This window comes from Salvia hispanica, chromosome 1, assembly GCF_029641045.1.
Source record: "Salvia hispanica isolate PSC_SH4W2 chromosome 1, Shi_PSC_v1, whole genome shotgun sequence".
Lineage (NCBI taxonomy): Eukaryota > Viridiplantae > Streptophyta > Magnoliopsida > Lamiales > Lamiaceae > Salvia > Salvia hispanica.
This window is the reverse complement of record NC_142692.1, coordinates 45,503,849-45,523,790: the sequence shown is the minus strand read 5'-3', so window position 1 is coordinate 45,523,790 and position 19,942 is coordinate 45,503,849. Positions and strand designations below refer to the sequence as shown.

At 42.0% G+C, this 19,942-nt stretch overlaps 6 protein-coding genes across 6 annotated transcripts; 5 read left to right on the top strand and 1 right to left on the bottom strand.

Annotated features, from left to right (window-relative positions):
- Positions 1 to 2,489: 2,489 nt before the first annotated feature.
- Positions 2,490 to 3,807, top strand: LOC148933927 (FHA domain-containing protein At4g14490-like). Its single transcript, XM_089068727.1, has one exon. It carries the CDS (start codon positions 2,575 to 2,577, stop codon positions 3,637 to 3,639), a length of 1,065 nt encoding a protein of 354 aa, XP_088924853.1. The 5' UTR covers positions 2,490 to 2,574; the 3' UTR covers positions 3,640 to 3,807.
- A 75-nt stretch (positions 3,808 to 3,882) lies between these two features.
- LOC148933926 (Protein kinase superfamily protein) lies at positions 3,883 to 6,557 on the top strand. The gene is made up of 2 exons (XM_089068667.1): positions 3,883 to 5,486; positions 5,727 to 6,557. The coding sequence occupies exon 1, from the start codon at positions 3,883 to 3,885 to the stop codon at positions 5,461 to 5,463; it is 1,581 nt and encodes a 526-aa protein (XP_088924793.1). The 3' UTR covers positions 5,464 to 5,486; positions 5,727 to 6,557.
- LOC148933925 (putative disease resistance protein At1g50180) lies at positions 6,261 to 7,940 on the bottom strand. Its single transcript, XM_089062053.1, has one exon. The coding sequence runs from the start codon at positions 7,938 to 7,940 to the stop codon at positions 6,261 to 6,263; it is 1,680 nt and encodes a 559-aa protein (XP_088918179.1).
- A 1,928-nt stretch (positions 7,941 to 9,868) lies between these two features.
- On the top strand, positions 9,869 to 14,560 carry LOC125219268 (putative late blight resistance protein homolog R1A-3). The gene is made up of 2 exons (XM_048121194.2): positions 9,869 to 11,855; positions 12,090 to 14,560. The coding sequence occupies exons 1-2, from the start codon at positions 10,524 to 10,526 to the stop codon at positions 14,397 to 14,399; spliced, it is 3,642 nt and encodes a 1,213-aa protein (XP_047977151.2). The 5' UTR covers positions 9,869 to 10,523; the 3' UTR covers positions 14,400 to 14,560.
- A 961-nt stretch (positions 14,561 to 15,521) lies between these two features.
- Positions 15,522 to 16,920, top strand: MEE14 (maternal effect embryo arrest 14). Its single transcript, XM_048126973.2, has 3 exons — positions 15,522 to 15,845; positions 16,139 to 16,212; positions 16,450 to 16,920. The coding sequence occupies exons 1-3, from the start codon at positions 15,614 to 15,616 to the stop codon at positions 16,762 to 16,764; spliced, it is 621 nt and encodes a 206-aa protein (XP_047982930.2). The 5' UTR covers positions 15,522 to 15,613; the 3' UTR covers positions 16,765 to 16,920.
- Positions 16,921 to 17,029: 109 nt separating this feature from the next.
- Positions 17,030 to 19,234, top strand: LOC125223709 (leucine-rich repeat extensin-like protein 7). Its single transcript, XM_048126972.2, has one exon. The coding sequence runs from the start codon at positions 17,119 to 17,121 to the stop codon at positions 19,153 to 19,155; it is 2,037 nt and encodes a 678-aa protein (XP_047982929.2). The 5' UTR covers positions 17,030 to 17,118; the 3' UTR covers positions 19,156 to 19,234.
- Positions 19,235 to 19,942: the final 708 nt, after the last annotated feature.

Below are 19,942 nucleotides of genomic sequence, written 5' to 3'. Positions count from 1 at the left end.
TCGCATGGGGATTCAGATTTTGGACACGTGAGTATTTGTTATTGTTCGAGCAGATGGCTTGTATTCTTTTCTATGCTTCGCGTGGCACTATCTGGTTTCCAAATTTCCTTCTAGCTCTACAATCATCGAATGGATTTACTTCTTTAGTTGCATCACACCTACTGTTAACTTATGAGCTTGGGCAGGGTGATAAAACTGCTTCGAATCATGTTAAAGAAGGAAACGGATCGGAGGCCGATAGAGATTATGTTGTACTGATATTGATCCAAGGCGAATATAATAATGCCGCTGATGGAGATGGGGGTTGGTTTGCTGATGAATATTATCGATTTGCATTTTGGCAATTGCTATTTTTGTGCATATGGCTTGACCCCTCTGATGTTGTGAAAAGAAAAGCAGCCATGGTTCTTCTAGTTTTGCTTCATACAACCATTGTTGATGATTTGAAAGAGGTTGAGAATAATGTAATCTTTGAAGATGGTTTCAAATCAGAAGTGGAGAGTAGTTGGATTGTTGTTGTAGCAAACTTACGTGGGGAAATCCATGCAATCTCCATGGAGTTTGGCGACCTTGTCGAGAATGATCTATCACTCGATTTTGGGAGAGCAGAGGAACGGGTCAGAGTTCGTTCATTGGAAACAACAGGCTGGGACGTTGCTAGTCAGACAGCTGCAGTAGAGGAACCATATGTGGCTATTTCACTTACTCCACATATTGACCCTCCAATTTATGCCCTTGATAAGCTAAGTAATGGAGTGATCAACTCCCACATGGCCCGCTTCAGGTTTACGACGGCTAATTGTTCTCCAAATTTGTATTTCGAATTGGTTGAAAGAGTTCAAGCTACCTTTTATCCTGATTTCCACCTTGAGAACAAGGTGAATTTCAAACGTGCAACCTACTCAACTAGACGAGTCCGACACCAAGAATGGCCACCAGCAATAGTGACTACTCATTATATTAGTTAGAATAGTTATTTTCCTTAATTATGTCTTTGCTTTATTATTTTTATTGAACAATATCTTTAGGTAATTTTATCATATCTTTTCGGGTTTTCTTCTTGATTCTTTACAGAGTCGAATCAAGCAGGGTCCGGACTCTATATAAAGAGTCTATTAGAGAGTCAAAAAATCATTCAAGAACAAAGAAATAAAAAATCTTTTCTTGAAACCCAAGTTCCGAAACCCTAGTTGACGCAACTAGGTTTCTTTATCGTCTTCTTCACAATTTCGTGTGCTCTAATCACTCGGATAGGATTCAAGTCCTATCAGCGCCATCGCTCTACCCGATCTAGCCGATACCCTACGCTTAGGGCATCCCCAACCATACTGCAAAATGCATCTTTGGAGTAGAATTAAGCTCCAATCATACTCCATAACCTATCCCAAAACCGTCCTTTTTAGCGATATTGAACAGTATCACACAAAAAATGCAATAGCACTGTAGCTACTGCATATTCAGGAACATTCTGAAATTGTAGTTGGATCCTTCAGCTTGTGTATTTTCGAATAAAGGCAAGAAGACTTGCCTTAATTTGTGGAGAACATGTCGTCTGATGCAAAATTTTTAGGGAGAACATGGAGAACATGGAGAAAACGGAATGCAAAGGATGGGGGAAGAAGATGAATAGAATTAGATACGGCGGGTTTTTATTTATTGTGGATATTAAATGGGATTTAATTAATGGGCTATTATTAAAAAAATGCAAATATATCTAAATTAAATTGATCAAATTTGCCAAATGATTTATTGATAATTGGATATAACGATTACTTTGAAATTTTAATATATTATCCTTTATATATATTAATTAATTTTTATTTTACATTAAGTTTTAGATGAGTAATTATTAATTATTTTTACTTATACAATTTCTGATATTATATTTGACATGGTATATAAGAAAATTTGGAGTCATAAATTCTGCTAATTTATTTGTGTTATACGTATAGTTTATGTAATAAATTTGGAGTCATTAATTCTGGTAATTTATTTGGAGTCATAAATTCTGGTCGATTGTCTACATTATTTTTTAAAAAATAACTTTATAAATTAATGTAATTTAATTTAATTATCTTCTAAAGATGTCAGCAGGCAGGCTACCACGGCAGATTTTGTAATGTTTTGTCCAAAATGGCCTTTAAGGATTGAATGGTCTTTTAGTTCGAAAAAACAAGTGTACGTGATTATGTTTAAGATTAGAGACATCCGTAGATATTTTTATTTCTGAGAGACCTGCAGTATCACAACTAGAAACGACATGGACTTTTGATATAATTCACAACTGGAACAGGGACCTGCAGTATCACAACTGATGAGTCGATTACCCGATGGTGGAACTGTAACTGTAGAACTTTTCGACGTATCCAATTTCAAAATCATAGTGACTACTTTGGTTTCGGTTTCGAAACGTCAATTTCAATTTTAGAAGTGTGCCTGGATTTTCAGCATCGCGCTACTTAATTCAAATTTTTCAGCAAACAAAAAAAAAAAAAAATATGTAAACCAAAACTCCTTACCTCTATTCTCCCCCAAATCACTAACCCTATCAAAAATTCAACGAAACCCAAAACAATGCCTCCCAGAAGGTCCGCCGACCAAGGACCGACGCTGAAGCTAATCATAGAAAAGGGACCTTTATCGGGCAACACAAGAGAGTTCAGGGCGGGAACCGCGGTGAAGATCGGCCGCCTTGTCCGCGGCAACACGCTAGCTATCAAGGACGCCGGAATCTCCTCCAACCACCTGCTCATCCAAGCTGAAGAAACGCCGGAGCCGGCCGACCGGCGCTGGACCGTCTCCGACCTCGATTCCTCCAACGGCAGCATTCTGAACGACGAACCGCTAGAGCCGTTCGAACCGGCTGCCCTGTCCCACGGCGACGTTATCAAAATCGGCGAGAAGACGTCGATTAGGGTGGAGCTCGTTAGCGGGGCGGAGAGTGAAGTCGGTTCTGGGGTGAGGAGGAACACGCGGCGGCGCGTGAGAGAGCAGGTCGTCGATTTGGGGGTAATTCACGAGTTTGCCGAGCTAGGGTTACATAATAATGCTGATGTGGAGAAAACCGAAGCCGAGGCGAATCACGGGAGGAACGTGAGCACTAGGAGGACTAGAAATTCGGCGAGAAATGAGAATTCGGCAAAGGATTTGAATGTTGAAGAGAATAAAGATTTGGGGACAAGTGGAATCAAAGAAACGAGAGGCGTGAGCACTAGGAGGACGAGGAGCTCAAAAAAGGAAGACAATGTCGAAGAAATTGTAGTCGATGGCAAAAGATCGACGAGAGGTGGAGGAAGGGGCAAGAAGAAGCTAGTTGTGGAGACAATTTGTGAAGAAACAGAGAAGGAAGAACCAAATCCGGATCTGGAAGAAGAGAAAGAAAGATCAGATATTGGAGCTGAGCTGAAAAACATTGGAATAGAAGAAAATGTTACTAGTTCAGTTGAGGCTGGTAAGGGGAAGATGGTTGCGGATTTGGAGAAGATGACGTTGGGCGAATGGCTCGATTTCTTGGCGGTATACGAGCCTCAACAAATCATTGCAGAGACGGAAGAGATGCTCGCAGATATGAGGCAAAAAGCGGAGAGATGTCACGAGTTCATGTTGCAGCAGAAGAAAGCCCAAGGTCAAATGCTTTGAACAGGAGAAGCCTTTTTGCTAGTGAATATATTCATGTCTAGCTAGATAGATGAATAGTTATGCTAAATTAGCTTTTCTGGTAATGTATATAGAGATGGATATATCTGCCTGCCAGTTAAAAGTATGTTTTAGATATTCTGATCAAATCTAATCAAGTAGTTGAACTCACATGAATCCTTTCACTTTTCACCGCTGCATGAATCTCTATTTCACAAGAAATCTGCTTTTCAATTTCCACCTCTCATGTTACAAAATAGAAACCTCTCGCATACGCAGCTATCACCTTTAAATTTCTTACTTTCTGTCTCTACAAGAAACCATTCGAGAAGCTGGTCTTTCATGGCTTGCGAAGGTAGAGAAGAAGATTCTCTCAGAAAGGCGATGAGCGATCACTATCCCCTCGACTCAAACTGCTACCAGATTCTTGATGAAATCGGCAGAGGAATGAGTGCCATTGTGTATAAGGCCGTCTGCATTCCGATGGAATCCTCTGTGGTAGCGATCAAAGCGATCGATCTTGAGAAGTCGAAGATGGATTTTGAAAATGTGAGACGTGAGGCCAAGATCATGACGCTTCTGTGCCACCCTAACATACTCCGAGCTCACTGCTCCTTCACCGTGAAAAGCTCTCTTTGGGTGGTCATGCCCTTCATGTCCGGTGGCTCTCTGCAGTCGATCATTGCTTCATCATATCCAGACGGCCTACCCGAGCCATGCATTGCTGCAGTTCTCAAGGAAATCTTGAGTGCTCTATCCTATCTTCACGACCAGGGCCATCTGCACAGAGATATTAAGGCCGGCAATATTCTTATCGACTCCAACGGCATGGTGAAGCTTGCTGATTTTGGTGTCTCGGCTTCTGTTTACGAGTCGAGTCTGTCTTGTGGTTGGGCTGGATCCTCATCTTCAATGTCTAGGATGCTGCTTACTGATGTCACCGGAACACCGTATTGGATGGCACCGGAGGTGATTCATTCTCACACAGGGTATGGTATCAAGGCTGACATATGGTCCTTTGGTATTACTGCGTTGGAATTAGCCCATGGAAGGCCTCCTCTGTCTCATCTCCCTCCTTCCAAATCGATGATGATGAAAATCACCAAGAAATTCCGTTTCTCTGATCACTATGACAAGACGAAGGCCAGCATGAATAAGAGATTTTCAAAGTCTTTCAAGGACATGGTTGGTTTATGCCTCGATCACGACCCCTCGAAGAGGCCAACAGCGGAAAAATTGTTGAAGCATTCGTTTTTCAAGAATTGCAAGGGACCTGATTTCTTGGTCAAGAATGTTCTGCATGGAGTGCCTGCAGTTGAGCAGAGGTTCAAGGGGGCGGAGATTCATCGTCTCGGATCATTGAGCAGAAGTAGTGAAGATGACGATGATGATGAGGCCGATGGGCAAATTGTGAAGCACAGGAGGATTAGTGGGTGGAACTTCAACGAGGAAGGGTTCGAATTGGATCCTGTTTTTCCAGCTGATGATGCGGCTGCCAAACAAGATGTAATTGAAGAGGACGGTGATGGGGAGAATGAGAGCGGTGATGCAAGAGGCGTCGAAGGTGGTGATGGTGGTGGTGGTGCAGCGGTGACTGTCTTGCAGACAATGTTGGCTTTGAGGGATAGTTTGGATGATCAGAGGCAGAGGGTGGGGCAGATTATTGCATTACTCAGAGGCGAACAACAACCTGTCGAGGCAACGAGGGAGGAACAGCTGATGCAGGAGATTGTGAATCTGAGGATGGAGGTGGAGAATCAAAAGAAGAAGAGGTTTGATTTGGAGATGGAGATAGAGTTCATGAAGATGCAGTTTTCCAATGAATAGAACCTTGCTAAGCTAAATTCAATGTACGAGTCTTATCAAATCTTCATCATTATACTTGTGCGATTGAATGAGATACAAATATCCGTTTGTAGCAATATCCACATTCATGATTTATCTACTGAAATATTTATCTATCTGTAGCAATTTTCTCAACACCAATTGGGCACTAAGTTGTAATATCAAAATCAACTTTAATATCTGTGGCCCAAAGGGACCCCAATCACTTACGGTTCCTAACTCAAATTTCAAACTTCTTAATTCAGCTTCGGAGACAATAAGATAAACGGAGTGGAAATCTGATTGCCCGAGATAAAATCCAAAAACCATTGGATCAAGGTGGATTGAGGATAAATGATTGAGCATCCAAAAACCAGTGCATCTTATTTCACTTTCTTGTTTTAGTTTGTGGCATTGCAGACGATCGGTGTAATTGTTACAAGGAGGAACCAGAAATGATCAACCATCTCCTGTTCAGCTGCATGATCTTGTCAAACCTGTGATACTATTGCTATGATCGTGGAGTATATCTTTCATAAGGTTGTTATGAAAATTTGGACCTCCACGTTCTACGTTATCTATACTCTATTCGGATTTATGAAATAATATGACGTTTCATAGTCTCAAATCTAATTGAGAGTTGGAGAAGAGAAGACTTTTGTGACATATGAGTACATGGGTGCGTGGTTGGTGCCCGAATTTTCCGTTTCCACCAAGACAGATGATTGAACTATTTTTTATACTATTTGATACAGCTTACCTAGACTAGGATATGTTGCTCAAAGCGGGAAAGTGATAATCTACACATAAGAATTATATATGCGAACTTGAAAGTCCTTTTTCTCATAGTCGACCTCCTGTTCTTGCTTGATTACCTCTGCCGATTCCACAGCTTGAGGACTGCAGTCAACCAGTTCGATCAGCTTAAGGGATCCTATGAATCCAATATCTGAAGGGATCTTCTCCAACTCATAGCAATGCCTTAGATGCAGTCGTTCGAGACACGGAAAGTGGGACTCATCAGCAATCCACCTCTTGAAATTGAGGTATTCAATCAACAAGAACTTGAGCTCCTCAAACACACAGTGGTCTTCCAGGCACCATTCTTTGCCATTGAAAGCAAGCTCTCGCAGTTTCAAGACTTCAAGATTCGGCAGTGCAGCAACAACTTCCATTGCATCCCAAGGAAGTCCACAACCACTTAAACTCAGCTTCCTCAATGTTTGAGGGAATGAAATTTTAGGCTCAAATTCAACTTGTTTGTTAGGGCTGGGATGCAAGACAGTGAACTTGAATGCTTCGAGTTGCTGGAGTTCGTCTAAATAAAGGCCTATGACACCTGGTGCTTCAGCCCACACACTTAATTTTTTCAAACTAGGCATGCTTCTAAGAACATCCCTAGTGCAAGAAGCAGCATTGATGTATGAAAGAGTTTGAAGGTTTAAAAGCAAGGCTTTGTTTTGAGGAATGCTTGGTGGAAGAGCAGGAAAATCAGTTTCTGTAAACCACAGATGCCTCAACTCTGGCATCTCCCAGATTTCATCAGGCAAGAAAGATACACCGACGAATATGAGCTTCATCTCATGAACAAACCTAGAGGTTGTAACTGTTTTAGCCAAAGTGGAAATCCTGGTGGTGAGAAGAATTCGACTGCCGTTCTTGTTATTCAGAAATGAGTTTTTCACATGATCCCAAACCTTGATATCCCAGACGTCATCCAGCACGATCAGGTACTTGTTATTGTACAATGTGAAATACATGTCAACGCGCAATTGGTCCTTGTCACCCTGGGAGGCGGGGCGCCCTGCTGGATAGCCTTTGATCTCCATGCTACTTAAGATCTTTGAGAATAACTCTTGGTAGTTGATGTCTTGTGATACAGTAACCCAAGCACGAATCCTGAAATTGTGCCTTATTCCTTCGTCGTCGTAGATACTTCTAGCAAGAGTTGTTTTACCGATGCCAGGCAGCCCAGTGATGGGAATCACCTCAAGATTAATTTTATCATATTCATCTACCAATTTCTCCAACACATTTTTGAAGTCTTCCTCCTGCCCTACGATCTTATCATTGCCACTAAAACTGAACAAGGGCTGAGCATCACTCTCCAAGCCGAGATCCTGGGCTTTTAGGTCGAATCTGGTCTCCCGCTCCATATCGGCAGCATCTTTTTCTACGAGTTGTATATCGTCTTCGAGCTTCTTCATAGTCTTTTCATGTGGTGAATGGCCTCTGACCCAATAGTCAACCTCGTCTTGAGCTGCGTAGATGGCTTCTCTGATTCTACTTTGCAAATCCTTCATTTTCTCTCTTTTTAGCTTGGGAACGAAGGGGATTTTGTCGAGAGAGGATTGCAAGGAGCAGACGTTCTCATGGAGGGGTGTGATTTGACTCTTAGAAACGTGAGGAGGAAACTGCTCGGAATCCAGCAGCTGCTCAAGCGTCTGCCGGAAAACAGTAACGGCAGAGTAGGCAGCCATTGTTTTTCAAAAAGCCAAGTAATTTTTACAAGGTTTTTATGTTTCAATCCTCGAACTGGTAAGTGGATATCAATGTCTCTATGTTTCCGGAAAGGTGTGGATATTACATTTAAACATGATAGTTGTAGTAGTAGTTAAAAAAACTTAGTATACTTGTTTAAGACTTAGTATATTTTAGAGCATCTTCAATGCAAATAGGTCAGCCATAGGTTAGCCATAGGTCAGCCACTCTCTCTCCCTGTCACGTCAGCAGCACTAAAAATCCACCTGCCACATCAGATTTAGGCAAGCCATAGGCCAGTCGCAACAAAAATAATTCAAAAAATACTACATTTACGGAATTAAAATTACGATTAAATTACGGAATTAAATTTACGAGACATATACGGTAAAATTCATTAATTGCATTTAAAAAAAGGTACATAGATAAAAAAAAATTACATAATAAAGAAAAAAAACTATCGGCGTGCAGTCCTCCGTGCCCACAACTCTTCAATTATATCATTTTGGAGTTGAATATGAGCATCCACTTGGCGCATGTCGGCATATTCCTTGAGGCGGTCGACTTCATCGAGAGGTACCCCGCGTCGTATGCTAGGGGTGGCCGTTCCGTGGCTTGGACCAGCTTCATCGTCATTGGCCCAACTAGTCAGTTGTACGCCTTCGTCTTCGACGATCATGCTGTGCATGATAATGCAGGCGTACATAATTTGGGAAACGCATTCGACATCCCACAAATGCGTTGGACCCTTAACTGCCGTCCATCGAGACTGGAGCACACCAAATGCGCGCTCCACGTCCTTGCGCGCCGACTCCTGTCGTTCCGCAAAGTAGGCCTTCCTTTCATCACTTGCGTGCCTGATCGTCTTCACAAAGACAGGCCACCCAGGGTATATCACATCCGCCAAGTAGTAGCCCATATCATGCCGGTTTTCGTCGGCCACAAATGAGACGGCTGGACCGATGCCCTGACATTTCTCGTTAAAGAGGGGCAACGAGTTCAGGACGTTGATGTCGTTGTTCGACCAGGCTACCCCAAAATACGCATGCCAGATCCACAGGCGGTAATCAGCTTCGGCTTCAAGGATCATCGTGGGATTCTTTCCCTTGTAGCCGGTCGTGTAGGCCCCCTTCCAGGCAGTCGGACAGTTCTTCCACTCCCAATGCATACAATCTATGCTGTCTAACATCCCGGGGAACCCATGCTGCTCCTCGTGCATCTGCATCAAATTCTGACAATCTTGGGGAGTAGGGTTTCGAAGGTACTGCTCACCGAAAATGTTTATCACGCCCTGACAGAAAAACTTCAGACATTCCAGAGCAGTCGTCTCACCGATGTGGAGGTACTCATCCCACATGTCTGCCGCGCCTCCGTAGGCCAACTGCCTGATTGCCGCCGTGCACTTTTGAATAGGGGTGTGGCACCAACCGCATCGTGCCTGAAGTGGAAATACAGATACCGACGCTCCAAAGCGTCAACGATACGCATAAACAACTCCCTGCGCATTTTAAAACGCCGCCTGAACATATTTGCGGGAAACCGCGGGTTCTCTGAAAAGTAGTCGTCATATAGCCGCTGATGTGCAACTACGTGATCCCGATCAATCACTGCTCGGCGGTGGACAACCCGTGGAGGGCGAGGTATCGTCTGCTGTTCCACTCTTCGCATGTACCGCTCCATCTCGCGGTTCATGTAGGCCTCCATAGCTTCGTTCATCTGCCGTTCGTACTCCTCAGCATCCCCACCACTACCACCACTGCTACCACCCGCGTTACTCATCGCTCGATGATGCTCTTGTACAGAAATTTAGAGAGAGAGAAAACTCGTTAAAACAAGTGGTGCAAATGAAAATGAAACTAAAATCACGTTTATATAGGTTTTAAAAAAAAAAAAAAACGAAAAAGGGCGTTAGTCGGTTGGCTAGCCGGCCGTGGAGATGCTTTTAACTAGGCTTTGTTAAGTCAATGAACAAGTTGAGCTCCAATCGTTTTAGAAAATGTAGAGTCGCAATAAATGGATTTATTTTACAAATTAGGTACTCCGTATTAGGTAAGTGACAAGATCTATGCCACCAACTTTATCATATTTATAATTTATAAATCAATGGTTAAATTCAATTTATGCAATACCATTTCTTAGTAACTTCTGAGAAATCCACCATTCTTTCAAAATATTTATACAAACACACTTTTGCTCCTTTTCTTCACTTGGGAGTGGCTGATTGTATTAGTAAATAATCCTTCCGTTTCCGATTAATTGTCACTATTTTTCATTTCGGTTCGTTCCTCAATAATTGTCACACTTTATTTTTACTATAAATGGTAAGTAGGTCTCACATTTCACTAACTCACTTCACTCACATTTAATTAATTACTCCCGATTAAGTTTCACTCTTTTTCGTTCGTCCATCAATAATTGTCACACATTATTTTTACCACAAATGGTAAGTAGGATCCCACGTTCCACTAACCCACTTCAATAACATTTTATTATAAAATCAATATAAAAAAATGAATTCCACATTCTACAAACTTTTTTCAACCAACTTTTAATAATTAATTGGGAACGGAGAGGGAGTACAAATGCAAAGTTTTTTTCTTATTCAAATAGTACTACCATGTGGACTTATTCATGGAGACATTTCAGATTGCAACTCCCTTCTCCTAGTTTTGTTCGTCGTCTCTCTCTATACAGGTTGCATGCTATTGCTCCTGAGAATTGAGAAAGATATCTCAGAGATGGCTCATGCTGCTGTAGTTTCTCTTAAGCGAACAATAAACCGCCTCCCAAAGTTTCCTCATTATTCCTCGCTCTCCTCAAATCTACAACTCATTCACAAGAGCCTCACATCCCTGCAACAAGTCCTGGAAAGATCAGACGATAGCTGCACCAGCACCACCACCAGGAAGAGGCTAAACGCTTTGGATGCAGAAATCAAAGAAACACTTCACAAATTAGAAGATCTACTCGAATTCGAAATTTCAAATCATTTCCTCTCCGAACCAGAAACCCATGGAATCGAAGAATTGAGTCACGCCATTGGCTCGTTAATGGAAACGATGAAGAAGAAGGAGGACGAGTTCCTCAACGAATTAGAAAAATCAGTGCCGGGTGATGAAGAAGAAGACGACGACGCCAATGCTGCTACATCAATTTGGGATTTTGGGGTGAAGATGGTTGGATTGTCGAAAGAATTCAACCATCTAAAAAGCAAACTAGTGAAAGGTGTACGGCCCGATGAATTCGGCGTTTTCTCGTTCGTCGGAATGGCCGGCTCCGGCCGCAGCATGATTGCTAAAACCATCTTCGAGCACATATACAATGGCAGAGAGCAATCCCTAGACTGTGGTGCGAGGGTCACAATAGGCCCAAGGTATCAACTCAGGGAAACCCTTCTAGCCATTCTTGATCAAATGAGGGGTCCTTGTGAAGGATCTGTGTTGGAAGGAGATGATGAATTGTTAATTGAGAAGGTGTACTCATCTTTGAAGGGTCGGAAGTATATGCTTGTGATTGATGATGTATGGGAAACTCAGGTTTGGGACGACTTGAGAAGGTCGTTTCCGGAGCAGAGTAATGGGAGCCTAATCTTGATCACTACCAGCTTTGAAGAAGTTGCTTTATATGCCGACTGTTGCAGGATTTTCCAAATTCCTGTCTTGGATGAAGATCGCACTTGGGATCTTCTTAAAATGGCTATTTTTGGTGTGAGGTCGTCTTGCTCTCGACAGACTGAGGAAAGTGGGAGGATGATTGCTAGAAATTGTCAAGGTCGTATGTTTTCGTTTGCCAAGGTTGTTTTCTTCATGTTGAAAGCCGAGAAGAATCAGAAGATGGAACTGCAAGCATGCTGGAATGGAATAGCTCAAGATAAAGAGCATCCTGTTTTTCTGATTCCTGATGAATTGTTGGAGGTACTGTTCTTTCCCTTCTGATTCATATCTCATTCTCATAGACCATAGTGATATTTAGTAGCTGTATTTCAATTATGAAGATATGCATAGCTGATACAATTAAAAACATGTTGTTGTGATGAGTAGATGTATGACTGCAGCCTTTGTAACATTGACATATCATGAGATCCTTTAGTCTTTAGTTAACTGATTAATCTTAGAGGGATAATTTAGTTGTAATCACTTTTTTGCAAGGTTGATAAAATCGGGGAAGACATCCAACTTCTAAGTGATTTTTGTTTGGCTAATGATAGAAGAACTGCAGCTATGAAAATGGTGGTGGCAGGGTTGAATAGTAATCTATCTTACAATTATCTTGAACAATTCAAGATGCATATGTTCCCGGATTATACGATGCCTGAGATTGAATTCATGTCAGTATTGGGGATGGCGGGCATTGGCAAAACGATTCTTGCTAAGGAAATCTTCGAAGACAAATCAGTTTTGGATCATTTCAACCATCGTGTCTGGATCACTTTAGGCCCCAGATATCAATCAAAAGAAATCTTGGTTGATATCCTGGCTCAGATATATCCCAGCATGGATAAAGTAAGTATGAGAGGAGATGGGGCATTAACTAAGGAATTGTGTGCTGAGTTATCCAACAAGAGATGCCTAATTGTGTTGGATGATGTGTGGAACACTGAGACGTTGCAATTCTTAAAGGATTTGTTGAAGAAATCAAAGGCTAAAGTTTTGGTCACAACTAGGCTTGCATATGTAGCAAGATTCAGTCCAATTTATAAAATTGCTGTAAGAATGGAACTGCTGAACAAAGAAGAAAGCTGGAGTCTTCTTTGTCAGAAAGTCTTTTCCGAAGGCTCATGTCCTCGTGCGCTAGAGAAAGCTGGGAAGCGGATTTCAGAGAATTGTGACGGGCTTCCTCTTTTAATCCTCTTAGTTGCTGACCACCTATCCAAAGCTGAGAAGAATGTAGAGTATTGGACCGAGGTAGCATATCAGAAACAACACCAAGTTTTCAAGAATGCACATAGTGAAATATCTCAGTCACTGGTTCCAAGCTATGAGAGTTTACCTCAACATTTGAGGGCATGCTTTCTCTACATGGGTGTGTTTCGTCAAAATCATGAGATCTCCACCTCCAGAATCATCAAGTTGTGGGATGCTGAAGGATTTCTCGAACCAAAGCAGTCCGAGAATGTGGAAGATTTTGCAGAAAATTGCTTGAACGAGCTTGTTGATAATAGTGTTGTTATGATTTGCGAAAGGAGCTACTATTCTGAATCTGAGACTTTTCGCCTCCATTCTGTTTTCTGGCATTTATCCAACACAGAAGCTGCGAAGAGCAACTTTTTCCATTCCTTGGATACCATTGGTGATAGCTCAATTGAAGGTATGGAGAAGCAACGCAGATTATGCATCCACAATAGCACTTTACTAGGCATCAAAGAAGTGCACGACACGATCACAACCATCTCAGCTACACGTTCTCTGCTATGTACTGCTCCTCCCCATCAATATCCAGTCACGGTGGATTTTGGTTTGAGGTTGCTGAGGGTATTGGATGCTCTTACAATCCGTCTCTATGAGTTCCCAGATGAGCTTGTAGGACTAATTCATCTAAGGTATCTCGCCCTCACTTGCAGTGGGCAACTTCCTACTTCAATATCAAATCTCCGCATCCTTCAGTATTTGATCGTTGGTGAATATTTGAGCATTAAATCCACCGATGATTCGTTGCTTCTGCCAGCTGAGATCTGGGATATTAAGGAACTGAAGCATCTTCATGTCACAGGAAGAAGCCTAACCAGCCCTCAATGTGGTGTCATTTTACCAAACCTCTCAACACTCTTAGATGTGAGTGCTCAAAGTTGCACAGATGAGCTATTCAAAGGTGTTCCTAACATGAAAACGTTGGGAATTCGAATTGAACTAGACCCTGATGACGATGGTAGTATTCCGTTCACTTTCTTGGACAACGTCTCGGGTCTTAGTAACCTTGAATCACTTGAATGTGTCGTTGTGAATCCTGAGTTCAGGGCCGGTATTGGACAACAACCGCAACCCACTCCTGTTCAGATATTCCCGTTAGGTCTTAGAAAATTGAGCTTGAGTGGGCTCGGATATCCTTGGGAGCATATGCGTGTTATAGGTGAACTGCAAAAACTCAAAGTGCTCGAGCTGCGATGCTTGGCCTTCCAAGGAGCAAGGTGGGCAGCTGACGCCTATAGTTTCGGGGAAGTCCAATATCTTCTACTTGAAGATATTGATCTAGTGAGATGGGAACTTGGAAGATTTTCCTTCAAGAACATTGAGTTTATAAGAATTAAGCACTGCTACGGATTGGAAGCGCTGCCTCGTAATTTCTCAAGCACTCTCGGCAAGATTGAAGTAGTTGACTGTAATATGTTTGTGATGAAATGGGCAGAGGAAGTGAGAGAGGTGGACTTGAATAATATGCATATTTCAAGAGCTTTTTTGGATGTTGAAGCTCATGCTTCATGGATTGACGCTAAGAAGGGCAGCAAATTGGATTCAAAATAATGGTTAGTTGCTTTAAAGAAGCATACAAAGATTTGGAAGTTTTATATGGTAGCAATATGTATGAATCATGGTCAATGGTGTTTACTGATTTAAGTGTCCAGTTTTTCTTGTTCTTGTATGTAATCTTGTTGTGCTGATTGAATAAGAAGAGAGATGTCCACCCTTTCTTTCCGATTTGTTCTTCCATATCAGTTCACAATCCGAGTAATCATATCTGACCACGAACTAATAAAAACTCTCTATAAGTTATCTACCTCTGACAACTCTTGCACAGTAGTCAATAGATTATAATATGTTTAATTTTTTTTTAAATAAAAATGCAACTAATATATTTCATAAGCTTAAAATCTAGTAAAAGTTATAGTACTTCACCATGAAAAATAATTACTTTTTCTATGTTGGTTTATTCATTAAAATTAATCTCACTTCTATTTAAAAAAAAATTCTCATAAAACTAGTACAGTGCATAAAGAATAGTACTATTTTTTATTGACGAATGTAATATATTTATTAAACAATTTACTAAAATAACCTAAGTTTCTATTTCATTTATCAAATAATAAAGCAAATTATAATACTAATTTAATCTAATTTTTATTTCTTATAACTATATTAATATAATAGTTTTACCCATTATTGACAATTATTTTAAGTAGATGTCAATACAAAGATATTGGTATGTCAACTACGTATATTTGAGTTGATGTACGCAAATTTTCATATTCACATCCATAACATAGCTTATTAATATATTTGTCTATTATGGATTTAAAAAATGATTACGACCTGATTATATCCCTTAAAGAAGTCTTAAATATAATTAGTCAGATTTTTGATAGAGAAGTGCGTTGCGTTGCCTATACTTTTCAATTGGGCGGACCCCACACCACCCATTCTAATTTATGTTGCGTAGAAAAGCGCCCGTTGTTTCAAATCCAAATCTACGGCAGCCGGAGTTGCAGACTCCATCACCCGCACCCTATAGCATCCCATCGACGGTCCATATTTACCGTCACTCTGTCTACACCATAACCGCAATGTCACCCCAACAATCCCCTGAAACGAAAATCAATTAAAAATATCTCATCCTTATCCGACTCCAAAAAAAAGTATCTATCCATAATAATCAACTCTCTCATTAAACCCCATCTTAAAACACACACACACACACACACAACCATCTCACGAAATCTGATCGTTTGAAGGAAAAGAAGATGAATATGCAGACTGCGCCTTTGAATTACGCGGTAAACGCTTTCGGTGTCCAATCTAATGGTTCGCGGCAGTGTTCAAAATCGAGAAGCGGCTCTTGGACCCCTGTCGTTTGCTCTTCCAATTCGAGAACCGGTGCTTACATACCAAAGCTGGAACCGTTCACCAGAAACAAGATCGATAGAGCCGTTAGAGAGCCTCCTTTGATTCAGAAAGCTGAGAATCAAATCGCAGGCAGGTTTTCTTCTCCGCTTCACAGATTATCGGTTTTATTCCGAATTTCTGCGATCGCTACAACTTTAAACCCGTTTTAGATGATAAATTAGGTTTTCAATGTAGTTTGGATCGTCAATGTGTTGGTGCTTTATGCGCATATTGTAGATTCATTCATTAGATTTGTCTGTTTGTATAAAAAAAGAAGAAGATTCTATCTATGCTTCTAGTTTTTTTAGCTTTGCCTGCGTAGCTCTTTATTCAGTAAAAATGAAGTGATTAGTTAATGATTTGTTATCTTGTTTGATATTCAGATTATTGCGTGACGCTCGAAGGAGATGAGTCCTATAGCTGCTGGCAGGCCTATTTTGAGCTCAAAGAGCTTGAAGTAAGTTGTTGAATTGGTGAATTGTATTTTTGTATTGATTCTTGGAAATAAATTGAAATTCTGTAATCTGCTTCAGAAATCCATGCTACATATAAAAATGACTGGATACTTTTTTTTGGGGGGTTTGGATATCATGATATAGGTCTCTAAATCTCACCTGATTCATTTTCTGAATGGTCTGAGTTGATTCAGTTTCAATTAAGAAATTGTCTAATATCCTCCCATTTTTTGATACAGAAAGAGTCACCCAAGGAAGAGGTGGAGAGACTGATAGTGGAAGCAGGTGGAGTGAAATCACTCATCAGCTGTGTGCACGGAGTTGCAGGCATTCACAAAGCGAAGAAGGAATGTGGTGAGCTGCGGAAGTCAACGAGCGCTGTGAAAGCAGAAGCCTATCCCTGTCCGATCCCGGATGGATTGCCCAAGACCTCAGAGGAGCTCGAGGAAGAAGAGAAAGCTCGAATGCCTGACTCGCCTTTCACCAGACTGCTCCGAGCCAGAGGAAGATGCGCTGCTTGGTACTCCCAGCCACCCGAGCACGAGACGCATTGACCCTATATTTTGTGTTTCTTATGTATAAAGGTTATTGCTTAATATAGTAATTAAATTAGCTCATGGTTTGATTGTATATAGTGAGATGGTGAGATTATTATCTTTTCTAATATATGTAAGGCAAGGTTTATAATAGTAATTTGAGTTTGTTTGTCATGCACAAATATGTGATTGGTAATACGATAATAAGGGTAAAAAAAATAGAGTGGAACGGAGAAAGACCTCTCAAATCTTGTGGTGATGAGAGGAAAATGGTGGTTCAATAGACTAGATTTCTAAGGAGGCATAAAACGGATTTTTGTTTTGTTATTGTAATACACAATAAACGGCCTTAGGCTTGCCTAGGGGGTAAGAATGGAGAACCCTCGAAGAATGAATGCTCATGGATGTTTCCTCATCGGCATCTTCTTCTTCTTCTCCTTATCATGCTCTCGAGCATCCGCACATGGTGTAGAAACCAAAAATAAAGAAGAGTTCGTACCAAATAACAGGCTGAAGCAAGCGCGCCACGCCTTTGAGGCGTGGAAGCAGGCTATCTATTCCGATCCGATGAATTTCACTGCTAACTGGGTTGGCCCTGACGTCTGCTCCTACAACGGCATCGTATGCGCCCAGGCCCTTGACGACCCCTCCCTCACCGTTGTGGCGGGAGTCGACCTCAACCACGCCGACATCGCTGGTCACCTCCCCGACGAGATCGGCGACTTGGCCGACCTCAGCCTCCTCCACTTGAATTCTAACAGGTTCTGCGGGATCATCCCCAAGAGCATCAAGAAGCTAAAGCTCCTCTTCGAGATGGATGTGAGCAACAACCGCTTCGTTGGACCTTTCCCTAAGGTTGTCCTTGAGCTGCCAGAGCTCAAATACCTCGATCTTAGGTTTAACGACTTCGAAGGCGAGCTCCCAAAGGAACTTTTCGATAAGGAGCTTGATGCCATCTTTATGAACAACAACAGATTCAGGTCCACCATCCCTGAGAATTTGGGGAACTCTCCTGCTTCTGTGATAGTGTTGTCTAATAACCACCTCATGGGGTGCATTCCCCAAAGCATTGGCAAGATGGCCGGCTATTTAGACGAACTGATCCTGTCGAATAATAAACTATCGGGATGCATGCCGGAGGAGGTGACCCTGTTGAACTCGACGGTGGTGTTCGATGTGAGCATGAACAAGTTCGTGGGGGACTTGCCGGAGGGGATGGAATACATGCAGAGCTTGGAGGTTGTCAACATTGCTAGGAACGAGTTTAGAAGCAACATGCCTGATACTGTCTGCAGCTTGCCAAACTTGAAGAACTTAACCTACTCCCACAATTATTTCGATGCCAAGGACGCAAGCTGCGACCATGAAGCCATCCCGGAGGTGACATTCGTTGGCGAGGAGAACTGCATTGCCGGGGAGAAGGAGCAGAGGTCGGAGAAGGTGTGCCACGTGGCGTTGAACAAGAAGGTGGATTGTAAAGCTCAAGAGTGCCGTGGGTCGGGATATGGAGAGTCTCCAAAGGGTATGGTTGAGTCACCGCCACAATCGGAGAGACATTCATCATCGTCTAAGCCTAAGCAGAAGACGCCCTCTTCGCCAAAATCCGAGACGCCCTCTCTGCCATCCAAGCCTAAACAGAAGACGCCCTCTTCGCCAAAAGCTAAGACGCCTTCTATGCCATCTAAGCCTAAGCAGGAGACGACCTCTTCACCGAGATCTAAGACGCTCTCTCCGCCATCCAAGCCACAATATAAGGCTCCATCTCCATCTCAAAAGCCGGAGAGTCCGAAGCCATTGAAACCGGAGCTAACTCCATCGGTTGAACTATCACCTCCGCCTCACGGTGAGTCAAAACCACCTTCTTCCAAACCAATTCAGTCGCCATCTCCTTTGCCCCCGGTCCCCTCTCCTTCCCCGCGAGTGCACTTTCCATCACCGCCACCTGTCCACTCCCCACCACCACCCGTCCACTCCCCACCGCCGCCAGTCCATTCTCCCCCACCACCAGTAAACTCCCCACCACCTCCAGTCCATTCTCCACCACCACCTGTCCACTCCCCACCACCGCCAGTGCACTCTCCACCACCACCAGTCCAATCCCCACCACCACCGCCCGTCTTCTCCCCACCTCCACCAGTGCAATCTCCTCCACCACCACCAGTCCATTCTCCACCACCACCAGTGCACTCCCCACCACCACCAGTCCACTCCCCACCGCCACCACCCGTCCAGTCTCCACCACCACCAGTGGCGTTGCAATCTCCGCCACCACCGGTCCAGTCTCCACCACCACCAGCATCGCCTACATTCACTCCAATCGAATGGCCTACTTTCACTCCAATCGAATTGCCGAAGAACTTGGGCGCACATTACCAATCTCCTCCTCCACCAGTATTCATGGGCTACTAGAAGCTTTGTAATTTCATCAAATCTATGTAATTCATGTCCTGTTGTAACTTTAATATACAAAACGAACTCACTTTCTTAAGTTCCGCCATCTTTCATTTTTCCTTTCTCTCATTTTTAGGTACTGCATTCAAATGCATACACGCAATCACGCAACACAAAGTCACAAGCAATATAACCTTACATACATATACGTAATAGTAACATATAATGACTTCGAGATAACATTATATAGTAATTTATAAATATATACCTAGTGTCTATAATGCAAATCAACATCTGACATAATCTATGTAACGAAGAATATGTTGATCGACCAATATTTAACCAATTTTATTTAATACTCCATCGGTTCCATAAAATATACTCCATCTTACTTTCTCTTTTAGTTTATTGCATTAAAGGTGTTATATTTTTATTTTTGAAAAATATTCTCTCTCACAATAATATAAAAATTATACTACGTATTTTCTTTCTTCACTACATACAAAACAAAGCTTCTTAAAATCTCATGCTATTCAAAAAGTGTTATAACTTTTCGCAGGACTGAAGGAGTACGTTGTTTCAGTTTTGAATGAAGAGTGGTTGATCAATAAACAATTTCATTGTCAATGCTTACCTTATAAAATGTAACTTCATATCATATCCCAATAAATTTATTTCTCTTCCCTCTTATAATTATAATTCTAACATACTAATATCGATATTCCCTCTTATACATTCTTGCGTTTATAAAATTTGTGATTGGAATTATAACATCTAGGGATGTCACATGTGGGCCGGCCCGAAT